At 37.9% G+C, this 22,288-nt stretch overlaps 1 protein-coding gene across 1 annotated transcript in view; it reads right to left on the reverse strand.

Annotated features, from left to right (window-relative positions):
- Nucleotides 1–2,222: 2,222 nt before the first annotated feature.
- Nucleotides 2,223–22,288, reverse strand: part of Tmeff2 (transmembrane protein with EGF like and two follistatin like domains 2) — a 257,940-nt gene continuing 237,874 nt past the window's right edge. The window contains exon 10 of the mRNA XM_048808203.1: nucleotides 2,223–3,112. Coding sequence (XP_048664160.1) covers nucleotides 3,100–3,112 — 13 coding nt within the window. The 3' untranslated portion in view covers nucleotides 2,223–3,099. The remainder of the gene's footprint in view (nucleotides 3,113–22,288) is intronic.

A 22,288-nucleotide genomic window follows, 5' to 3' on the forward strand; every position in this document is an offset into this window, starting at 1 on the left:
AGGTGTTGCTCCTCTAGGCCAAGGCTGGAGGCCAGGGGCGCCAGGGCACCCAGAGATGGAAAGGAGTCCCTCAGGAAGTGCGCCTCCAGCTCCTCCTTCAGCTGCTTGCTGAGGATTGAAAAAGACCTATCCAGGGCCAATGGGCCCAGTAAAGTGCGAAGGCTTTGGATATTAGCCATGGCAGCAGAGGCTCCGTTCAGAGGAATGGGCAACATTATGGTTATTGTTACTAAATTATATAACTGAAAGATGGGAACATTATAATTAATGCTAAATTAATTATACGGAGAATATAGAGGGAAAAGGTTTTGTTCTGTTCACTGTACTGTATGTCAGTACCATTTTGCTGGTGGCTACTCTTCCCATGTTGAAATATTCCTCTTTGATCCCCTAATATAGGGAGAAGATGACCAAGATTCATCAGTGGATGTGTCCTATCTAGTGAAAACCTTCACAGCTTGTTCTGCAGGAGCTTGTGGATGGACTGGTTGCTGTCCTGCAGATGAAGAACACTTCTATGTCCATGAATTTTTGTATTCCTACTGAAATTTGGCCAGTACCCACAAGTTGCTGGAGCTGCTGTATAAAAAGTGTGGATAGCCCCATACCTATACAGTTAGGTATGAGTAAGACATTCTGGTATGCTATTGCACTGTAGGGTGGCTATAGTTAATGATAATGTGTTGCATATTTCAAAAAGCTAGAAGAAAGGATTTTGAATGTTTCCACTCTAAAGAAATGATAAATGTTTGAGGAAATAAATATGTCAAACCTGATTTAAAACATTGCAGATTGCATACTTGTACCAAAATATCACATGGTACCACATATATATTTGTTTTTAAACCGATAAAAACACCATATATTTTTGTTTTATATATCAGTTTTTAAAAATTCAATTTAAATTAAAAAAATTAAAAAAAAACAACAACAAAGTGAAATCTTTGTTTTCAGAATCTCCTTTGGAGTCCATGTATGTGTGTGAGTCACACTGGCAGTTTGACATTCTTCTTACAAAGTGCTGGTTAGTAATAACAGGTTATACATTTAGGCCAGCAGTTCCATATTTCACTCTTGAGTTCCTTTAGAAGTCTTGGGTGGATGCCATCTGGTCCTGGCGATTTTTATTTACATTTAGTTTGTCAGTTAGGTCTGGGAGAATCCTGTATTTTCCAGTTTGTTTTAATATCTTTGACCTTTCTGCTTTAAAGCAAGATGGAAGTGAGACTCTTTCTAAGGTCTTTCTCAGTAAAGACTGCAGCAAATAATTCATTGATTCTCGCTGTCATCACCTCTTCATCCCAGTGTGACCTTTGCATTTTCTAGCTGGCTTTCTGACTTTGTTATACTTAAAGGGGTTTGTGATTTTTATTTTGGACTCTCCTGTGTGGTGCTCTATGGATTTCTTCATGGACCATTTTTTTGGGGGTAATTTTCCTCTGACGTGTTTTATATTCCTTTTCTTTGAAATTAGCAAGTTAACATTTAAAAGTATTTGTTGGATCTTTTTTCATCATCAATTTGGCATTTGTGTCTCTTGTTTGTGGGCTGTTTTATTGGTGTCCCCATTTTTCCTGGCCTCATGGCAAGGTGTTTTAGTGTGGTCTCCGGAAGTACTTGTTTATTTCAAAACTTTCTCCCAGCCATGTGTGTATCTTTTTGCTTCCTTATTATGGGTATTTAGGAATATGTAACAACGATTCCTATAAATACATACAACAATAAGAACGTGGAATGTGAGTCTTTCCCTGTCCCTCTTGAATGTCTGCATCATGAATGTGATTGCTGTTAAAGATTGGTCTCTCGCAAGATCCTTCTGGCTCCATCTTGTCATTCACTCCTAAGAACCACAGGATCCGTTTCTCATGGTAGAAGGTACTGTCCAGGTTCCTTCTGTAGCCACCGACCTGACTCTGGGCTACTATTGAGATCAGCTTTTCCATTCTTTCATTTAACAGAGGGAACAGTGGGGAAAGATAATTGTGAATTCCTTCAGAATTTAGGAGCCAATTTGTGATTTATTATTTTATTATTTATGTTTTTATTTGCAGCATGGAAAATATTTCACAGATAATAAAATTCAGACATTACATAATGGTTAAATGATATAGAACAGTAGTGTCCAAAAGAAATGTCATGTACATTATATGCCAAACTTAAAATTCTCTATTAACATATTTTAAAAAGTAGAAATAGGGGAAATTAATTTTAATTATATATTTTATTTCACCCAAATAGCCAATACATAATTATTTCAATATACAATTAATTTATGCACATCGGTGAGATAGTTTATACAAAATCTTTGAAATTTAGTGTGTACTTTACAATAACAGCAATTTCATTTTTTATTAGAGCATTATAGTTATACATAGTAGTTGAGTTCATCTTGACAAATTCATACATTCATGGGATTTGATTTCAGTTCATGCCCCCCAACCACTTTATCTCTCCTCCTCTTTCCCTCCATTCTTTTAGTCATTTCAATTCAAGCTAGTCATATCTCAAGTACTCAGCAGTTACATATGGCTACTGTGGCTACCATATTGTCCAACACTATCCTTACACAGGATCCTATAGGGTCCTTCTTGGAAAGCAATCATCTAGTCACTTAAGGCTCTAGAAGTCATTCAGAATTCATGTACATAATTTTACTTACACCTGTGATAGCACATTGAAATAACAAACTCTGAGGAGGCATTTTAACTGACAAGAAGAAAGTTGATGAATATATTTAACTGTATTACTCTAATATACTTGGTATATCTTCTCTAATTAAAATAAGATTATCTTACAACTTATGAAATGAAGATCTGGCATAATAGACTCAGAATGTGATGAAAATGTTTTCATTAAGTGCAAAGATACCCTGCAAGGCATGGCATTTTATCTCAAGTCTCTAATAACATTAATATACCCTTTTAATCTCCGAAGCATTTAAGACTTAATAGGAACTCCTTAAAGAATGACAGAATTATAAAACTTGCAAGGTTACTTTAACTTGAAAGTACTCATAGTCCTCCACGATTTTGAGCTAAGTATAAATTTTCTTCATTGGCAGAATGTGCAAGTACAGTTTTGTTTGTTCCAGGATAAGACTCAAAAGGCACACCTGTGGGGGATGGGAGCAAAAGAGAGGGAAGTAGGGGTTAATGGTGTTTTCCAGTAATTGTCCTTGGCTTTGGTGATAGCATGTGACTTGGCTGCTATTCTTGCTAGAGGCAATGTGTGCATAAGTTGGGACAGTACATGTGATTTGGGAATTTTATCAACACTTTACAAAACAACTTGTGGGAAAACTGTAACTACTAATTCTCTCTCTCTTTCACGTCATATTTTGCACGAGTGTATTTATTTGTTGTTTTCTTCTAGTAGATGAGCTCTGTATAGACAGTAAATATTATTTTGTTATCTGTATTGCTGCAGGTCTCATTTTCTATTCAAATTACAGAAAGCAATATTGGGTGTTATGGTTTGGATATGAAGTGTCCCCCAAAAGTTCCTGTTAATGCAGGAATATTTAGAGGTGAAATGATTGTATTATGAGAGCTGCAACCTAATCTGTCCATCCTAGTTTGAATGGACTGACTGGGTGGTAACTGTAGGCAGATGGGAGCATGACTGGAGGAGGTGGGTCACTGGCATTCCCTAGAAGGTTGTATAGACCCTGCGGGTGCTCCTTCTCTTTCTGCTTCCTCATCCTGCCTTGAACTGAGTAGCCTTCCTCTTTGAGCCTCCTTGATGTGCTGCCTCACCTTGAGTCCAGAGCAAGAGAGTCAGCCACGTGTAGACTGAGACCTCTGAAACTGTGAGCCCCAAATAAACTTTCCATCCTCTAAGTTGTTCTTGTCAGGTATTTTGGTCTCTGCAATGCAAAACCTGACTGAAACATTGGAGTGTTCCATTGAGTGTTTTTATTTAATATTCCACACTTGACTTGAATACATAGCAGTAATAGTCTACAGAGGGTTAGGAGAACTGGATTCAATTCCTCCCTATTCTACTGGTGGATGATTTTACATTTACTTTCTCTTGTGTCACTTTTACAGTTATACTAATGGACCATGGGGGAAAAGCTGAGACAATAATTCAAGATACCAATAGTGATAATACCTTGTTACTCTGATAAGAAAGATGTATTCTTTGGAATTGTCTCATGGAAGTGTTTTCTCCATAGGCATTGTGCCCTCATTGATCTATAATTTTTGTTCTATAATTTTGGGTCTGTAAAGACATTTAGTGAACAATCTTTAGTTCCTTGAGAACCTCCACTCTGCTAGAGCAAATAATGACTTTACAAAAAAAGAAAAATAGTCGAGTCCTGAGATGAAGACAACTAACATCTAAGTACATTAAATGAGAAAGAGGCATGAAAGAGTAGAATTGAATGAAACGTATTAGAACAGCCAGTTATCCCATGGGGCTCCAGATATAGTGAATGAACATAGAACCAACTTGGGGAATTTAGCTACATCCTTAGAGAGTTTCATCCAGCAGTTGCTGAAAGAGTTAAGTGAATGTGCCTTTTTACTCAATTCTCTGAATGGTTGGGACATAGTGCCAAAATTAGAACAAAGACCACATGAGTCTCTTATTCTGATTAGCTTGCCAGCAGGCAAAACTTTTATTTATTAATTAATTTATTATTTATTTATATTTGTTGGTAGACACAATACCTTTATTATATTTTATTTTTTATGGGGTACTAAGGATTGAACCCAGTGCCCCAAGTGTGCCAGGCGAGTGCTCTACCACTGAGCCATAGTCCAGCCCCGCAGGTATTATTTTTGACTTGCTATCTTTTCAACTCCCTTGGATCTTGACTTTCTGACTGTGTAATTGCTCATTTTTTTTTCTTACTGGTGGAACTAGAATTTATACTTCAATGCCCTGTTTACTCAGTACGGAGTCCTTGACCCTGATCTTGCCCCTGCCCACATGCCTATCTTGTCTTTACCCCTGCACATAGATCCCTGATTGCCTTTTGCCATTGGCCAGAAACTCTGATCTGTTAAACCCACATCCATCATTCAGTGTAATCACCCTCATTTTAGCATTTCCTGCCACTCCATCCTCCAGACCTACAGCCATCAAAAGCCCCTCACACTCATGGTGTGCCTGAGAAAAACAGATAGGTCAGTTGCACTAACTGCAGGCTTTTAATTTAAAAATAAAAAAAAATTAGGCACCTGGTATTTGTGACTGTGGAAGAACAAAGAAAGGAAGCAATGCATAATGATTACAGTATCTCATATAAATACCTTTGCTGAGATCATAATGAAGGTTAAATTGTGCCTGACACATAGCAAAGGCAACAGGTCTACAGGTCTTAAGGGAAGTTGTTTGATAACTTCCTTCTAAAAGCCACCAAATCTGTGGAGTTGGTACCAATAAAAGGATGCGATTACAGGCTGATTTTCCAAACATTTTAAGCGGTAACTGTGTCTTCAAACAAAATGTTTTTTCCCCCTCCTCATTTAACTAGCATTTAGAATACTTTTCCTTGACTGTCTCTGACTTACAGTGAAGATCCTCAGAGAACCAGGCTGAGGAGTTGTTGGACTTCCGCTGACCTTTTCTCCTCCTGGATGTTTCTTTGCTTGTTTGAACTTTCATTTCACTCATCTTTTTAATCACTGCAAGCCCCCAGGTCAGAAGTTCTTTGGGGACTGCTAGATGACCTGGTGATGTGGTTAGGTTCATGTGTGTTTATTTAGTCAAGAACTGACTGGTTTAAATTTTGAGTTGGCTTCCATGTTTTAAGAATTTTATAAGGTGTGGACAGGAAGAGTTTTCTATCAGAATTACTAGAAGTGCTTATTAAATATTTAAACTCCCAGATCTATCCTGCATCAACTGAACCTGAATTTATGAAACCAGAATTCAGGACTTTTATAAACAAGTTTATTGGATGATTCTCATGCACACAACAAAATTGAGATACATCACTCCAATTGTCAGATCTCTTTATTTTTCTAATTTAAAATGCTTATGAGATCTTTATCAAATGTGAAGCAAAGGACAAAAACAGTGCACATTCTTTTAGCACAATTTCATGAGGCTGTTGAACACATTTAGGCAAATGTAGTGTTCCCATTTGTCTGTCTAATGAATTACGCTAAACAAAAGAAATTCAGTGACTGCAGAGATATGTTTAAGACTTCCTAATTATTAAAACAAATCTTGCCCTTATTTGGCAAAAACATTATTAGAATGTTGTACCTTTGGATCACGCAGTCATTCACTGAATGAAATAAACACTGGTAGCCAAAGAATGAGATTCTACTTAAAGGGAAAAGTTATACTCTCTCTGTCAAAAAGCATTTCCAGGTAACTTTTCTCTTTAGGTACCCTGAAAAAATATAGTGACAGTGAACACTATAGATTAAAACAAGACAACTCTTGTTGTAATACATTTTAAAGCTTAGTTCAACTTTAAGTCTATTAAGTCATCATAATAAAAGGCCAGATTGATAACTGTCGTAAATCATGCCCAAACGTAATTTTATGGAGTTTCAAAGTGACTTGTGCCATTAAGTATGGATTGTGGACTACATTGGTGCATCCTCTAAACTTCAAATGATACTTTTGACCATGTCGAGATGAGCCCCGAGTACTTGGTAGGAAATTATGATTCCTTTGGGGAGAATAAATCAGAAGCAAAAGCGTAGAGGATGGGAGACCTTTAGGGGAAGTCATTGAGGCCCTTTGGGCTATTGACCTTTTCTTCTCTTTGGAAATGGTATCCCTTTATAGAGTTCACCATATAATCAGCCCCCAGCTGATTGCTCAAGAGCAGCAGTGGAATTTTGGACTAGGAGACCTGAGACAGGAAGCTGGTCGACTTGCACTTGTTTATGGTAGAACTGGAGAGAGAAGTTCAACAACTCACACTGCTGACTACCCTGGCTCTTGACTTTCCTATGCTTTTTGTTAAACCCTTTCTTGAATGATTGAAATTGAGTGTATTTGACCTTACACAATTTTAGGATCTGGTTCAATGATCTCTAAGTATGTGAGTTAAATATACCCAACTGGCACAGAAATCAGATAAGTTGATGGGGGAGACCCAGAGGAAGAACAGTTGCCAGCCTGGCTGTTGCTCATGCCAGTGATGAGGCTAGCAGATCAGCAACAACATGTGTGTGCTGTAAAATGATTGCTCCTTAATTTCCACACTCCAGCTTTCCTGTCAGCTTCATGAAACCCAGAATCCGTGCAGAGAGCTCAGAGAATCAAAATCTGTATGCTTTGGTTGCCTAATACATTACCGTAAAACTTGAAAACAACAAATATTTATTAATTTGTAATTTCTGTGAGTCGAGAGTCTGGCAACTACTTATCTGGGAGGTTCTGGCTCAAGGTTTCTCACAGGCTGTCAAGGTATTGGCCTGGAGTGCTGACATCTGAAAAGCCAATTGGGGAAGGAGCCACTTCTAAATTCACTTGTGTGGCCATTGAAGGCCTCAGTTTCTTACGGCCTGGATCTGTATATGAGACCTCCTCATGATAAAGCAACTGACTTTCCTTAGAGAAAATGACGCAAAAGTGGGGGGTGGGGTGGAATGGGGAGACAGACAGAAGGAAATGCCCCAGCAGCCAAGACTTAAGCCATGTTTTTGTAACCTAATCTTGGAAGTGACATCTCATCACTTCTGACATTTTCTTCATTAGAAGTCAATACATATAACTGACACTCAAGGAGAAGAGATTGCACAGAACATAAATTTCAGGAAATAGGGATCATGGGGCTATTTGAGGCTGACCAGAAAAAACTTAGATTCCTTTTTCTTTTGGCCTTATGTGAAACTTGGATTGTTTTCTGTTGTATAAAACTAAGTAAATCTTCCTTAATATGATAGAATTGCAATAGTCTAGGAGAGAGTATGGGTTTTACAATGATAAGGACGAGAGACAGACTAACACAATAAATATCATGAAGTTAGAATTGATCATCTTTGAAATATTGGGCCATAGTTCAGAGTTAGAAAGTGGGTTTATGCTTTGACCATTGTGTTTATTAGGTACATGACCTGGGGCAAGTTCTAGATCAATTTTCATCTATAGTTTCCTCACCTACTAAAGATACCTATCTCATAGAGTAGATGGCACACTCATGTCAGGGTGACTGAGAAGAGCTGATTAAGGGGATATTTACAAAGGTGAGAACAGGGTTACAAGAAAGTATAGGGGGTACTGACACAGAACATTTACCTCTCCTATGCCCCAGGGGGACGAGGTGGGAATTTGCCGCTGGTCAGGGTTTCTAAAAGGAAATAAGCCACTTTCTGTCACTGGGCAGAGAGGGAATAGTGTCCCTACCACATTTTTCTTCCTCCTATAAATCTGCATGAAGTGAATTACATATAATTGAACTCATCCAGAAGTTAGAGCGCAAGAGAGCCTAAAGATGAAGTCCAGGGTGGTCAACCTCCCAGGGCACAGAGAATAGCCCAGAACAGGGTGAGGACATGTGGAGAGTGGCCCTGAGGGCAAATGGAAATTATTTAGAACAGCATGTAAAGTACCTAATTATGTCAAAGAGTAAGTGCTCAATTAATGTTAACTATTATTATAATTTTTATTGCCTGCTAATGGACTCTATGAATGTTGATAAGCTGGTAAGATGTATGCACAGGAGGTTCCAAACAAACCTTATTTTCCTGCTTATGATGACTGGATTTGGTATCCCAACATTAGGAAATTCAGGCACAGGGGAATTCATTGAATTGCCTAGCTAGCGTCATTTACCTCGGTCCAACCAAGAGAAAAAATCTCATTCACTACAATACTGTATCCACTGGCCTATTAACAGGAGTTCTTTTAATTTTCTAATCATTTTGGAGTGGTGGAAAGCTTCTTCCATTATGTTTTCTAGCCATTCCCGAGATGAGCCATCAGTTCTCCCTCAGAGAGCCAGTCTTGCTAGACACTGCTTGTTGTTCCCGAAAGGCTGTGCTGTCCAACTTTCCTCCCACCCAGCTGCCTGCCTCTCTCAGTTCAAATAGCCATGAAAGGCACCACTCCCCCATAATTCAGTGCACAGTATCATGGGGTTTTCTAAGCATCCAGTTGGCAAATGGCAACAGATGTGGAAGCTGTGTAATATTGAGTAGAGGCTGCAAGGAGAGGTGGACTTGGAGGCAGGCAGCCAAGTGGGCAGCCCAAGAGAAGGAGGTCCAGAAAGCAGAATGGGAACTCTTGATGCCAACATGGAAGGATTCCTAGGAAGATGCAAATTCTGCATACCCCTCCTCTTCTACCCTCTCTACAACCCATATCCAAATGCAGCAAACCTCATTTACTCATTTTTCTTAGATAGTGATGCGCTATTCTCTGCCCTCAAGTATGAACTTCCCTCTAAGGTTGAACTTGAACATCTCCATTCTGCCTTTAAGGAGGAAATCCACATGGTGCAGATGGTATTTTAAACATATTTGTTTCTGTGTCATCTGCTCTGAACATAAATATCAATTCAGTAACTTCACTGTTGTAAGTGATAAGTTGAAACATCATCCGTTGTTTTTTAGTTAAATGACAGTAACAAAATGAAAAATCACCATTAAAAAGGCTGTATTTGCATATTTTTATGCTGCCAAAGAACATGGCACTAATGTAGCATAAGGAGAATTCTTAAACAGAAACATTATGGTTTTCAAAATCTAAGGAAGATCAAAAAATGCTGAAATCTTATTTATAAAAAGAAATAGGGAACAGTTATTTCACTTGCAGAATAATAAAAGCACTTTCTAGTGACATTTTTAATAGCATATTAATTCAAAATTGTAATTTTGAGAAGTAATTCTGTCTCTATAAACACCAAATGCATTCTAAATGCTTAGTATTATCATAATGACTAGAAATTAAATTAATAATGATAGGAAAGTTAAAATCTGACATAACCTTCTTGAATTTTTGTATTCATTCCTATTGAACTCTTATGCTGAACTTCATTTGTTGTTTTAATTTTCGAGAAGCCAAATAATTTTTTTCAGTTCTCGGAGTGTTTCACTTTTGGAAGTTCCCTTCAAGAGACATTTGTGGTAATTTGAACTGATCAAGCATTTAACACCTGTAGAGCCTGATTGGTCAAAGACCCATACAAACGCAGATATAATAGTAGTATTGTCTGTAACTGTCTTGCTACATTGCTATAAATTACTGAGACAGGTGAACTACAGAGGTACCATTTTAATCTTGAATGAATAGAGACCTAAGTCATAACATGAACTTTCAAGTTAAGTTATAACATTTGAACAACATTTCACAGAATCAAGATATCCACAAGTCAGGGGAAAAGGTTTCTATTTTTACCCTGAAGAAGACTGTAAAAGTACTATAAATGGTTTTGGTAAAGGGATTCCTTAGGGAGAGTTCTTCATTTCTTTTCTTCACTTTCAAGTATACATCAGAATGGTCATCAAGTCTAATCCTGCTGATTGTGGACCTTTAATGAGACATAGGGCAGCAGGCATTCTTGATTTCAAAAGGTATGTACTGTTTAGGGCTTCATAGACTCAGAGTCAAACCTAGAATTTGACTGTCTGATGCATGCGTATAGAGGGTAATTTACAGAGTGGACAATTCTCCCAGGAAATGTATACACTATCCAAAACACTAAGCAGTATGCTTTACTTCACTGTTTGGCAAGGTTTTGCTATTATTTCACAAGACCTCAGATCTCTTTGTTTTCTACACTGTGATCGACCTAAAAAGTCATTAGGATACGCAACTGATTCTGAAGTACAGCACAAAACATGGAAGATTTCACTTCACAAAAGATTCTCTTCCACTGCTAGAACACTGTGCTGCTGAAATGTCAGTGTGGAGGATCTTTGGCGAAAACAGCTGAGGCCATCTCTGTGCCCAGTGTTGTGGTTTAGATATGAGGTTTCGCCCCAAAACTCATGAATTAAACAATGCAAGAATTTTCAGAGGTGAAATGATGAGATTATGAAAGCCTTAACCTAATCAGTGAATTAATCCACTGACATGCATTAACTGGTTGGTAACTGGAAGCGGGTAGGGTGTGGCTGGAGGAATTATACCACTGGGGGGTGTGCCTTTGGGGTATATATTCTGTCCTTGGTGAGCAGAGCTCTCTCTGCTACCTGGTTGCCATGTCCTGAGATGCTTTCTTCTGCCATAATGCTCTGCCTCACCGCAGGCACAGAGCTATGGAGTTAGCCAGTCATGGACTGAACCTCTAAAACTGTGACCTAAAATAAACTTTTCCTCCTTTAGTTGTTTCTGTCAGGTCTTTTGGTCACATTGATGGAAAAAAACTGACTAAAACGCCCAGATAAATCTTCCAAAAGAGAGGCAAAGCTGTTATCTTGCCAAATGCAGTATTTATGCTCTCAGACATGGGTTTTCACCAGCCCTTTCCCAAAGTCTCTTCCAACCAGATCTCAAGCATGGTACAGGGTTGGGGATACAGCTCAGTGGTAGAGCCTCACATGCACAAAAACTTAGGTTCAATTCTCAGCACTACAACAAAACAAACAAAACAAAAATGTTACCAAGAGTGGAAAACACAAGAGAATGCCAAACTGGGTTTCTATAATCAAGTAGAAATTATTTATTCTTAGATTTTTCTTCAACTGGAAAACCCTGGTGATATTACACAATAAAAGGAACCAGTGACGAGGGAACATTATTTATAGGAAGCTTGGTTTCATAGCTCTTCTTGCAGTTTGTTTTTATGGCAAGTCTCTACTCAGAAATTAAAAGTACATGGCTCACATTCTGCCTGGGTTCCCATGCATTCACTGTGGAAGTCCTTGCAGTTGGTAAATCCCTTTATAGTTAGCTAAGGCTATCCTTGCACTGAATTTGTTGTCCTTAATATAGTTCTGTCCCCATAGCCTCTTTCTGGAATAGTTCATTGGACCCAGGACAGATATAGAGGAACTCATCAGATAACAAACATAGTACAATTAAATATTGGTAGAACTTCCAGCTTACTTTTTTTATACCAAGGAGGGAAAGTATAATCACATTTTAATAATAAATGTGCAAACACATAATAGAAATACATTCAAGTAAAGAGAGTTTCATCCCTTGTAGTATCTTAGTTTTTTTTTCCTAGCACAGATTTAAGGACTTCTGCATACTTTTATTTTTATTTACCATTATCTGAGTACATTCTTTTTATTTGAAATTTTAAAACAGGCAAGTGTTGCAATGTAATACTTAGCATAAGTTCACTTAAAATGGCTTTTCCATATCTCCCTTTCCATCTTTTCCATGTGGCACCAAAAGCTTGTCAAATGAAATGCAAAGTTGCCTACTTTTCTTGCCAGAGAGGGCACTCTGTTTGCCTTTGCCAGTGGTAATTTATTCTGAATACAACTCTTTCATTTATGGCTGACCTCATGGAAAGAAAGCTTCATTTTGCAGTTTCTACCTCAGTAGCTTTGCAAGTACTGATCTGAGGTAGCTAGCATTTTTCTTTTTCCACTTTTGTCCCTTCACATGAATGGCTAATGACGGAATCAGGGCCCATGTCCTGAACAAATGAAATAGAACTAGATGCCCCTTGTTCCTTTATTCCTGCATATATTTGTGTTTAAGTTTCATCCAACATCTCAGTTCACCTTTTAGCTATTCTGAACTCTGACATGCAGAGCCACGTAAAATATTTTCCTTCTTATGGAAAATAAGCAGTTAGTACTATTAATAAGAAATAATAAAAGGACATACTTCCATCTTGACTGTTCAAAGGGTATGTGCATGGCATCTGAAGATGCCAATAATGACTTAGCAGTCACTCCTCTTTCTAAGTGAGCTTTATGATGAGCCTTTCTTTGGCAGTCAAGGCTGTTACAATATCTTGTCTTGTGTTGCTTTGTAATAGGACTGGAAGGACAGGATGAGAGACAAGGAAAGAGAATGGTTTTTATAAATGGATCTTAGAGTTCAAGTGCCTTTCAGAAGCAACAAATCATTTTTAATCCGACAGCTCCTAATTAAATTGATTGTGAGATAAAATGCACCCAACAAATGTAAGACTCACATAAGTTAAAAAGCTTGCCAGGTTGCAAAAGGCATTTGATGCAACTAAACCTTCCTGAAAGTAAATGCCCTTGAAAGCTCTCATAGCAGTGAGTTAAAGATCTCAGCTGGGGGGCTGCTGACATGCTGTAATCACCATAATTTATAGCACACCAGCTCCATACTACCCTTTGCCCTACCAGGGTGCCTCCTGGAAGTTAGTATGCCTTATGCAAGATTGGAACAAAGAAATGGGAAAAGAAAAATACTCTAATCTTCTTTTAGAAGTCTCTGCAGAGTCAGTTTACACTTCGAGGACCCTTTAAAAGACTGGCACCTTTCAAACTAAACATCTCTTATTCCTTTTTCTGCTGATTTATGCCACCACACCATAGTCATACTACTGACTTATAGAGAGCAATTGTTCCAAGCAGTTTGGCAGAAGCTCAGAATTGACTTTATTTTGTTCATTCATTCATTCACTCACTCCCTCATTCATTCATTTTCAAGTATTATTGAGCACTTGTGAAGTACCCCAAACTGTTCTAAGCGTTAAGGTCATAGCAACAAGATAGACTTCTTGATCTTATGAAGCTTATCTTTCTGGAAATGGAGGTGGGAAAAAGGAAAATAAGTAAGCATGTGTATGAACAAGATAATGTCTGATGTTATATCTTTTCATATAACTATGAACCATTTATATTTCACATCCTTTGTCCGTGTTCCCCCTTGGGTTATTGATCTTTAATTATTTGAACCAACTTTAAGAGCATTTAATGTATTAATCTAGTTCTTTCTCTGTTTAATATGTTAAAAAATATTTTTCTAATGTTTTCTTATGTTCGTCCCTTGGTACCTTTACTTTAGGTAGAAAAAGCTATGTGTAGCTGAGTTCATTAAAATTGGGAGATTAAGGAAGAGAGGATAAAAGGCAGAAAAGAATCAAAATAGAATATCATTGTACGTTCAAACAGTTATTATGGTATGGCACATACATTATCTCTTTGGATGATTTTCAGAGCAAAATATTAGAATAATTGAGCAAAGGTAGTATCACTTGAAAAGCATTTGTCTGGCCAATGGATAACTTTGAAAGATGTATGATTTTTTTCACATACTTTTTATTTTATTACAAATAAAAAGTAATGAAAACCATATTTTATACTGGTGCAGAATGGATTTTGCTTTGCTCTGGTTTCAGATCTCTGCAGTGGCTTATCCTAGATCTGTGACCTTGACTAAGTTATTTGCAACTTTACTTCATCATAAAATGGGTACAATCATAATATCTCAGAGACTTATTATAAGTAAAATAGTATTCATAAAGAGCCCCAAACAGAACCTTTTCTATGAAGGATGAGTAGGAAATTCATATCTGCAGTTGACATTTAAATTCTTAGTCATAAATTGTATTTTTTAATATATCATGCATTATCACAATGAATAAGCCATAAAATCAATTCCCAAAATTTTGAAGTGCAACTAGATAGACAAAGTTAGAAGTCAGTACTTTCAGGGCAGTTTCATTTCATTACTTTCAGGCAAAGTCAAGGGTGTAGGTTTTTTTTTTTTTTTTAACCAAATGGAAGTAGTTTTGATTTTGTGTATTCAGGATCAAACCTGACATAGTGCTCCTTTGAATGTGACCACTATTCAAATCATAACTTTTGAGGCTTTTTGATATTGTGAAATAACAACTCAATGAAGGATCAAAGGATGAAAAATTCAAGGTTGATTCATGCATTTTAAATTAAAGATGTCTTATGGCATCAGACACAATGTGAATCAGCTAGTGCCAGAGAGAAGGTAACTCAAGAGAACACAGAGGGAATGCAATAATAATAATAATAATAATAATAATGGGAAGTAGATCAATAGAGTAGAACAAGTGGATGGGAGGGAGGAGGGAAGGGAAAAGGAAGGTACTGGGGAAAGAGATTGAGCAAATCATCTTATGTGCATGTACAAATATGGCACAATGCATCCCACTATTATATATAATTATAATGCATCAATAAAAATAAATTAGAAAAGAAATAAAAAGAAAGAAACTAAAATCAACAAATTAGTTTCTGTAATTTGGCTTCAGTTCTGGCAGAGAAATTTGCAATGATAAAAAGAAGGGATTAAAACACAGATGACTGGACCAATTTGCCCCCAAACAACCAAGTGACCTAGCACTGTCTCCAGACTTTCCAAAGAAACCTTTGAAAATCTCTCCACAGAAGCCTTTCTGAATTTAAAAACTTCAATAGGTCCCTTCACTTAGTGTTTTGATGGGGGATAAATGTCAGGGTTTATGAGGTAAAATAATTCAGTATCATATACTATGCTTGCACATATTGAATGTATGTTGTAGTTAACACTTTTTGGTTAATGATCCTTTTATAAAAGTGCTTGATATGGCATAGGTATCTAGTTTATTAGGAAGAGCATTTAGAAATGGTTCTAAAGAAGTCAAGCACCAAACCCTGAGTCAGAAATGTGATTTTCTATTTTTTAATTTTTTGAAAATAAGACCCCATTTGCCTAATTTCTATTTACAGCTCTTTTCTTTAAATGCAATCTTCCCTGGCTAGATCTTGCTCTTCCTTGGTTTTCCTAGGCGCCACAGGTTAGAGTGTCTCCCTCTTTCCTACTTCAGAGCCTTTTCTTCTCTTTGGGTATCCAGCTCTTCTGTGTTCTGGGTGAAAAGAGGGTTGACGACGTGGCAAAATGAAAATGCCATCTTTTGTGGTTAGCCAGTGTGATGAGCTTTCGGTCTCCTTGAAGTACTTTTGTGCAGCTTTCCTGAGAAGCACTTTCACGTCCCCACTGAACTGATAATGATGAAACTTCAATCCCTGTTGCCTTCAATCTTTTTCTTATTATGCCAGCTCAATGAATTTCTTCAACCCCAGTTCTGGCACCAGCTCTGGCCGAGGTGGAGCAAAAAAAAGGAAACTTCTTTTGGTGTGGGCTGCAGTGAACTTTGCTTTTAATTCCTTGTTGATGTGCAGTCTTAAGTCCTATTCAGAGAAAAATTATGTTCATGTTTGTGGAAAAAAGGAAGACACAGAAAAGTGACAGATGTAAGATGAGAGAAAAGGCAGCCTTTAATCATTTTGTTGTCAAAGCAGCTTTGGATCGCCCTTTAAAGAAAGCATTTTCTCAGCTGCTTCTAGCAAACCAGAGACTCATTCTCTTGCCCTTTGCAGATTCCTTACCCAGAGGGTTAAAGTCTGCACTGAATGTAAAGCTTTGGAACTCTAGATCCTTGCTACAAAGCAATTCGGTTTGTATATTCGCATTTCAGAAGAACTGGGTTCCTTTGTTCTAAGTGGATAAAGACTCTAATGACTCAGTTTATACAGGATCCTGATAGAAGGGAAGTAAACTTATGGCAAGACCCAGTGCCTGCAAAATTCATTTTCTTTTATGATTGGACCGATTATACTTCTCGGGGAGGCTAAGTGCTAAAGCATATACTGTTTACAAAGTAAAAGCCCTTTCTCCCTAATCCCTGTGTGACTGTAATTAAGCAGGAGAGTTAATTTTATGTAAATCATGCATTACTGTAATTGGGCGCAAGTGCACATTCATGTACATCTTATTTAAAAGTGAAATATAATGTTATTATGTGGATGCTGGTGCAGCAAAGTCTCAGCCCTCTGGGGGGAAGTCAGCAACATCACTGACTGTTTACAAGACTCACTCTGGTCTGCGAGCTTAATTACAAATCAGCCAGCCTGCTCTGCTGGCACTGTCCTGTGAAGAATGGAGCCACGTGCATGCTTTCCCAAAGGCTGAGAGGTGTAACACTGGGGCTTCCCTTCCCGTTTCTTTCTCAACCTCCACTCATAGAGCAGTCATTTTTCTCTTTCTACTCATCTTTTCAAACCTAAACAATACTTTCCAATGGGTTGCTCTGCTTGACAGTTCTGACCCATATATCCCCAGGCAGACTGCAAATGGATTTGTCTTCTGTAAGCAGGGACTAGTCTGCTTCCTTTTTTAGCTTGTCTTTTCTAATGCTACTCAGGACTGCTTTATGATCCCAGGATTTTGTTTTCCAAGTGCAGCCAGATCAGATACCATCCCAGAAGCCTGCATTTGTGATTGTCATAGCTCTTGCACAGCCCTGAGAGGGAGGGCTGGCCTCTGGGTGGAGGGCAAGGGCTGTTCCTTTCTTCTTTATCTGTAGAGCAGATCTAGTGCTTTGGGATAAGTCTGCCCTGCAGAATATAAAGAATCTAATCTACATATCTCGAGGTCAAGATTTGTGAGGAAGAAAATATGCACATGACAGAACTTTCATTTCAAACACATTCTCTGCCTCACCCAGAGGCCTGAAAAATCGTTTTTTGGAGTTGTGCCTTGGCCTCATTCTGCCCAGCTTGCCAAGCCAGCTCCTCTGCCTGCAAACCCTGAGTGCACAGCAGGTCAGCCTCCCTAGATTTCAGGGCAGGAGGCCTTCTGAGGCCTCTGCTCCCTGCTTTCTGGCTGCCATTTCACATTCTGAAACCTTGTTCCAATGTTTTAGATGCCTTTCTTCTAGAAAAATATTTGAATAACCTGACTCTCAAAATCTGCTTCCCATAATTGCCCTGCTCTGCTCCTTCCTATCCAATTGTTTGCTATCTCTCTCCTGCTCACCTTGCCAGGGCTTTTGATTTCTCACTAGTTCTTTCTTGCTCACTGTTTTTTCTTCCTGTCCTTAAAGTTGCCATTTCCCACTCTGAGAGATTTTTGCATGACATGTCATTGGTCTGAGGTCATGCATGTCAACAGATGAAGTGACTTCTAGTTAAGAATTTTTTCTCCCCACAAGTTAGTAAGGAGGTTATTGTATTTCCTAATGGCTGGAGAGGTTTTCTCTTTATTTTTGTTTTTATTAAAATTCTCCTTAAAGTGACCCACAAAACATGTAGTTGAATAGACTTCACTGGACCAATTCATCCAGTAAAATTCAATGCACTTTTCTAATAGCTAGCTTTAGCTCAGGTAATCAGTGGCAGCTATTTGTATACTCCCCTGTTTAAGTAATAAAATATTTTCTATTCTTTTTATTTAGTTTTGTAACATGTTTAAGCTTGGACATATATTCATTGAAACTGTATTCACAAATACCATGATGTTTCTCTTGGTCTTGGTATGTTTTTGATTTATCTATATTTTCTAATTTAACCTAGTCAAGGAAGAATCACTTATTAATATATTTGTTAGTAATCTGACATATGGTTGTGAAAAATTGGGACATTACTCTGTGCTTTGTTTTCATAAAAACCTGGAATACAAAAAGGCTCCTCCAGGTTCATGGAGGAGAATTATGTTGGATTGTGGCAGAAAAGGACTGTAACCAAGAATGGATGTTTCATGGGGTGAAGAAAATACAGGCGGTTAGTGCTTTAAGAATGGGAGGAATCCCAACAAGAGGAGACATCTACAGACAAGAAGGACATGAAACATCTCAAAATGCTTCCCCAAGAGTGGGTTTGATTGTATAGGTCCTGAGAGCTGCTGCCTGGATGGCTGTCATTAGGCCTCCTCTGGAGGGATCTGTGAAGGATCTTACAGACTGCAGTGTATATGACAGTGGGATTGATCCCAAGGAACAGAGGCCAGACCTTGCTCCTGCCTCTCTCTCAACTTTCCCCATCATGCCTGATTTGGGACTGCTAATTAACTCTGACTTAGGTTCTTGTCCTGTATGGAATTTGGCCTGGAAAAACAAAGGGAAACACTGTTTCCTTCATTTCTTATTTAATGCAAAACAAATAGTGAAAATGAATTAAATAGCTAAAAGAATACAAGAAACTCAAGTTCACTTATTCAGTATTGCAGCAGATAGACATCAACCAAGGACTCATTCCCAGCATAGATAGGCCAGGAAGGGAGATTTCTGTCCATAGTGAGGTTGAAAGGAGGCCTGACATATCTCACTTACCTTTCTGAAGCCGATTTCAAAAGGATATGTTCATTTGCATAACTATGCATTGATTATTACTTTATATAATCCTTCAGCCTTCCTCTACCTATCCTGTACATAAGCTTCCTCTGGATGCTTAGATTAAGTTATCAATTAATTCATTATTAATATCCAGATGGTTAATTACATAGGTGAAGTATCTACTGTGATTGAGGAAGAGTACTTGGTGCAGGTGCTGTGTGACTTTGGCAAGAAGAGATCACATCTGAAGACAAATATTAGCAGAGTTTAATATGACTTTGAGATAGTCTCTGTCGTATTTCAGCTGTCTGCACTGGCTTCTCAAGAATCCATTCAGGGAAAGATATTGTCCTGCAAAGTCCCTGCAATATTGACTCACTCATCCTGCATCTTGAAACACACTGGAGTATTAATATGCATTTTATCAGGATAGACCTATTTTAAAATAAAAAAAAAAAGATCCCCTTTCTTGTTCAGATATAGTGCTAGTGGATGCTTTGGGGAAAAAATAAAATAAAAGCTAGATAAATTAGATTGTGTTTTTAACTCTATATTGCCATATTTTCTCAGATCCAAAACAAGCTTTCTTATCTCCGGGGACACAAGAGGTTCTCCTGGGAATCCACATGCTTGTTCAGTGCCATCTAACTTTGACCCTGTGATTCCCATAATGCATCACTTGGCTGAAGAAGCATGATTTCTTCTTCTTATCTATTTACTTTTACAAAAAAATATTTATCATATCCCTCGAAAAATAATTCCCATGCATTGAAAGTGAACTCTGTGTATGCCACTATTTTGAGCCCAAACACTGATTGTCATGTTTATTTTTCATATTAGTCTTGTGGGACTGGGGAAGATCTTTCTCCATTGTAAATATGAGGTGTAAAAAAATTAAGCAAACTGCCTAAGATTAAATAGCAAAGTGGAGCTAAGGACCCACATCTGCCTTGTTTCAGAGACCAAGTTTTAAATGTTATACCCCCATTGGAGACACCCAATCCCCATTAATAACAATGGCACCCTGAATCACCTCATTTAGTTCTTAATTCCTCAAGCAGAATGAAAAACTTTCCAGTGATGTTTGTTGTTTGATGAATCTTCTCCTCTCCTCTCCCCAACCCGCCCCTCCTCTGTTACAAGGTGAGCCTGAGAGCACAGGCCTATTTTCTACCTCACTGCTAAATCACAACACCTAGAACTGTGTCTGGCATGGTGTAGGCTCACAATAAATGTTTGTTAAGTAAATGAAAAAAAAAATGGCAAGTCATTAATTTTCTGAATTCTCATTGTTTCCAGGCTAAGGGCAAGGCAGGCTTGCATGGACAATTAAGGAAAAACTTGGAGAGTCCCATGACAGAAATAAGGGACTGTCAAGGGAATCACAGAGGGAACACAACGCCAATAAGCGTTATTTGCTCTGGGTATGTTGAAGGTGTGTTGAGAACATGGACAAGATCGTAGAACCAGACAGCCAAGTGTGCATGGAGAATGATGGAATGTCACACAGTGAAAAGGCAAAACTAACCAGCCTGGAGGGCCCCTTTCAGGGCTCCCGAGAATCTGAGCTGACCAGTATCGTAGTCTTTGTTGCCTTCTTTATATTTTTAAATTTACTCTTGCTTCCCGCTTCAGATGGTGAGATCTTGGATGCAAGATACCAGATGATATGATAGTGAGTTCCTTTCGGACAGGGACTCTGTCTTTTGTCATCTCATGGTCCAGCATAGTGCTTGCAATTGGTGACCCACAGTGAATGTACAGTAAATTCATAATGAATAAAGGAGTGAATGAATGAATGAATGATGTGGCTTATTAGTTGAAAGTGTTTTGAATTTAGATTTAGGATAAGTAACAAAAACAATGTGGTCTTGGGCAACAATGATAAAAGTGTAGTGCCTTTTTTTTTTTCCTGAATAGATAGACTACTGAAATTAGAGAGATAAAGTGATCTCTTTATGAGGAAAATGAAGCCTGAGATGTGAAATGATTTGCTTGTGGATCCACAGCAAATTTGTGGTCAAAGTGACTTGAATTTAGAAACCATGGCTCTTAGTCAAAGGTTCTCTTCAGGTTCTATTATAAACTTTGCTGGTCAGACCACTTGACTTTATAGTAGTCAGTGAAATTTGAACTTGAAATAAGTCAAGGTAAAGTCAAGGGAGAATGATGAAGGTGTGGGAATCACATCACATGAAGAGCAGATGAAGAAATTAAGATGCTTCACTTAGAGAAGAAAATACCTGAAAAGGATATGGGTTGAGAGGGAAAACACTATCTCTTTCCTTATTTTAAATATATAAGTCATTATTCCTTTCTTCTAGGGAGGGAAAAATAGGAAAGACCACTGGGCGAGACCACAAAAAAAGTGAATTTCAACTCAATATAAGACAGAATTGTTTGGAAAATTAGAATTGTCCAAGAATGAAATTTCAAATGGTGAGAAATGTGCAAGTAGAAGCTGAATGATTATTTGTTAGTACTTCATGGTGAGTTTCTTTACATGAGAAAGAATTTTTCTTTTGTATCTCCTTAGGATCTTGTATTCAAGATACCTTGCACATGGTATATGCTCACTTAAGGCTTTTTATGCAGCTTTTAAAGGGGAATCCATGAAGAGGGTGGGCATGGAGGTGGGCAAGAGTGTACTAAGGAGTTTTCTAACACTAGGCTTTATCATCTTTGATAAAAATTCACGTACAGTCAGGAGGCTGAGGCAGGAGGATCACAAGTTCATGGCCAGCCTTAGCAATCTAGCAAGACCCTGTCCCAAAATAGAAAGGGCTTTGGATGTAGCCCAGTGGTAAAGAACCCCTGGGTACAATCTCCAATGAGAGAAAAAAAATCATAGTAATGCATCAATATTTAACCAAGCGAGTCATTTTATAAACTTACAAGCAAAAGTCACTGCAATTGTTATTTCTCCTTACCTCTATATATCTCAGTTATTACCAAATCTTTTTCCTTCTTTAGGAGGAGAAAGAGTTTGTTTGCCATAACTACTACCTTTTAAAGGATCTTAGGGTTAGTTCTATCTATGCACATGTCAATCAAATGAAACATCCATGCAGCAGTTTAAAAGGAATTGTCTTATCCAAGTATCATAGGACTGGCCTATATAAAAAATTTGAGTGATGGTTATGCCAATACAGTCACACCCTTCAAACTATGACTGATCTGGAAAACCAGATTTTTTAAAGTCTTAAATCCCATTTATATTGTCACCTTTATGTTTTAACAAATACCTTATACATTTATTTTTCACTGAATAATTTTGTATTCAGAATATATTGGTTTGATATTTGTGTCCTTTTTTTGGACATAGGAGCATCATTCCTTTTAGTAGACAGAGAGGTCACTTGA

This window comes from Marmota marmota, unplaced genomic scaffold, assembly GCF_001458135.2.
Source record: "Marmota marmota marmota unplaced genomic scaffold, marMar, whole genome shotgun sequence".
In the NCBI taxonomy this organism is placed as follows: domain Eukaryota; kingdom Metazoa; phylum Chordata; class Mammalia; order Rodentia; family Sciuridae; genus Marmota; species Marmota marmota.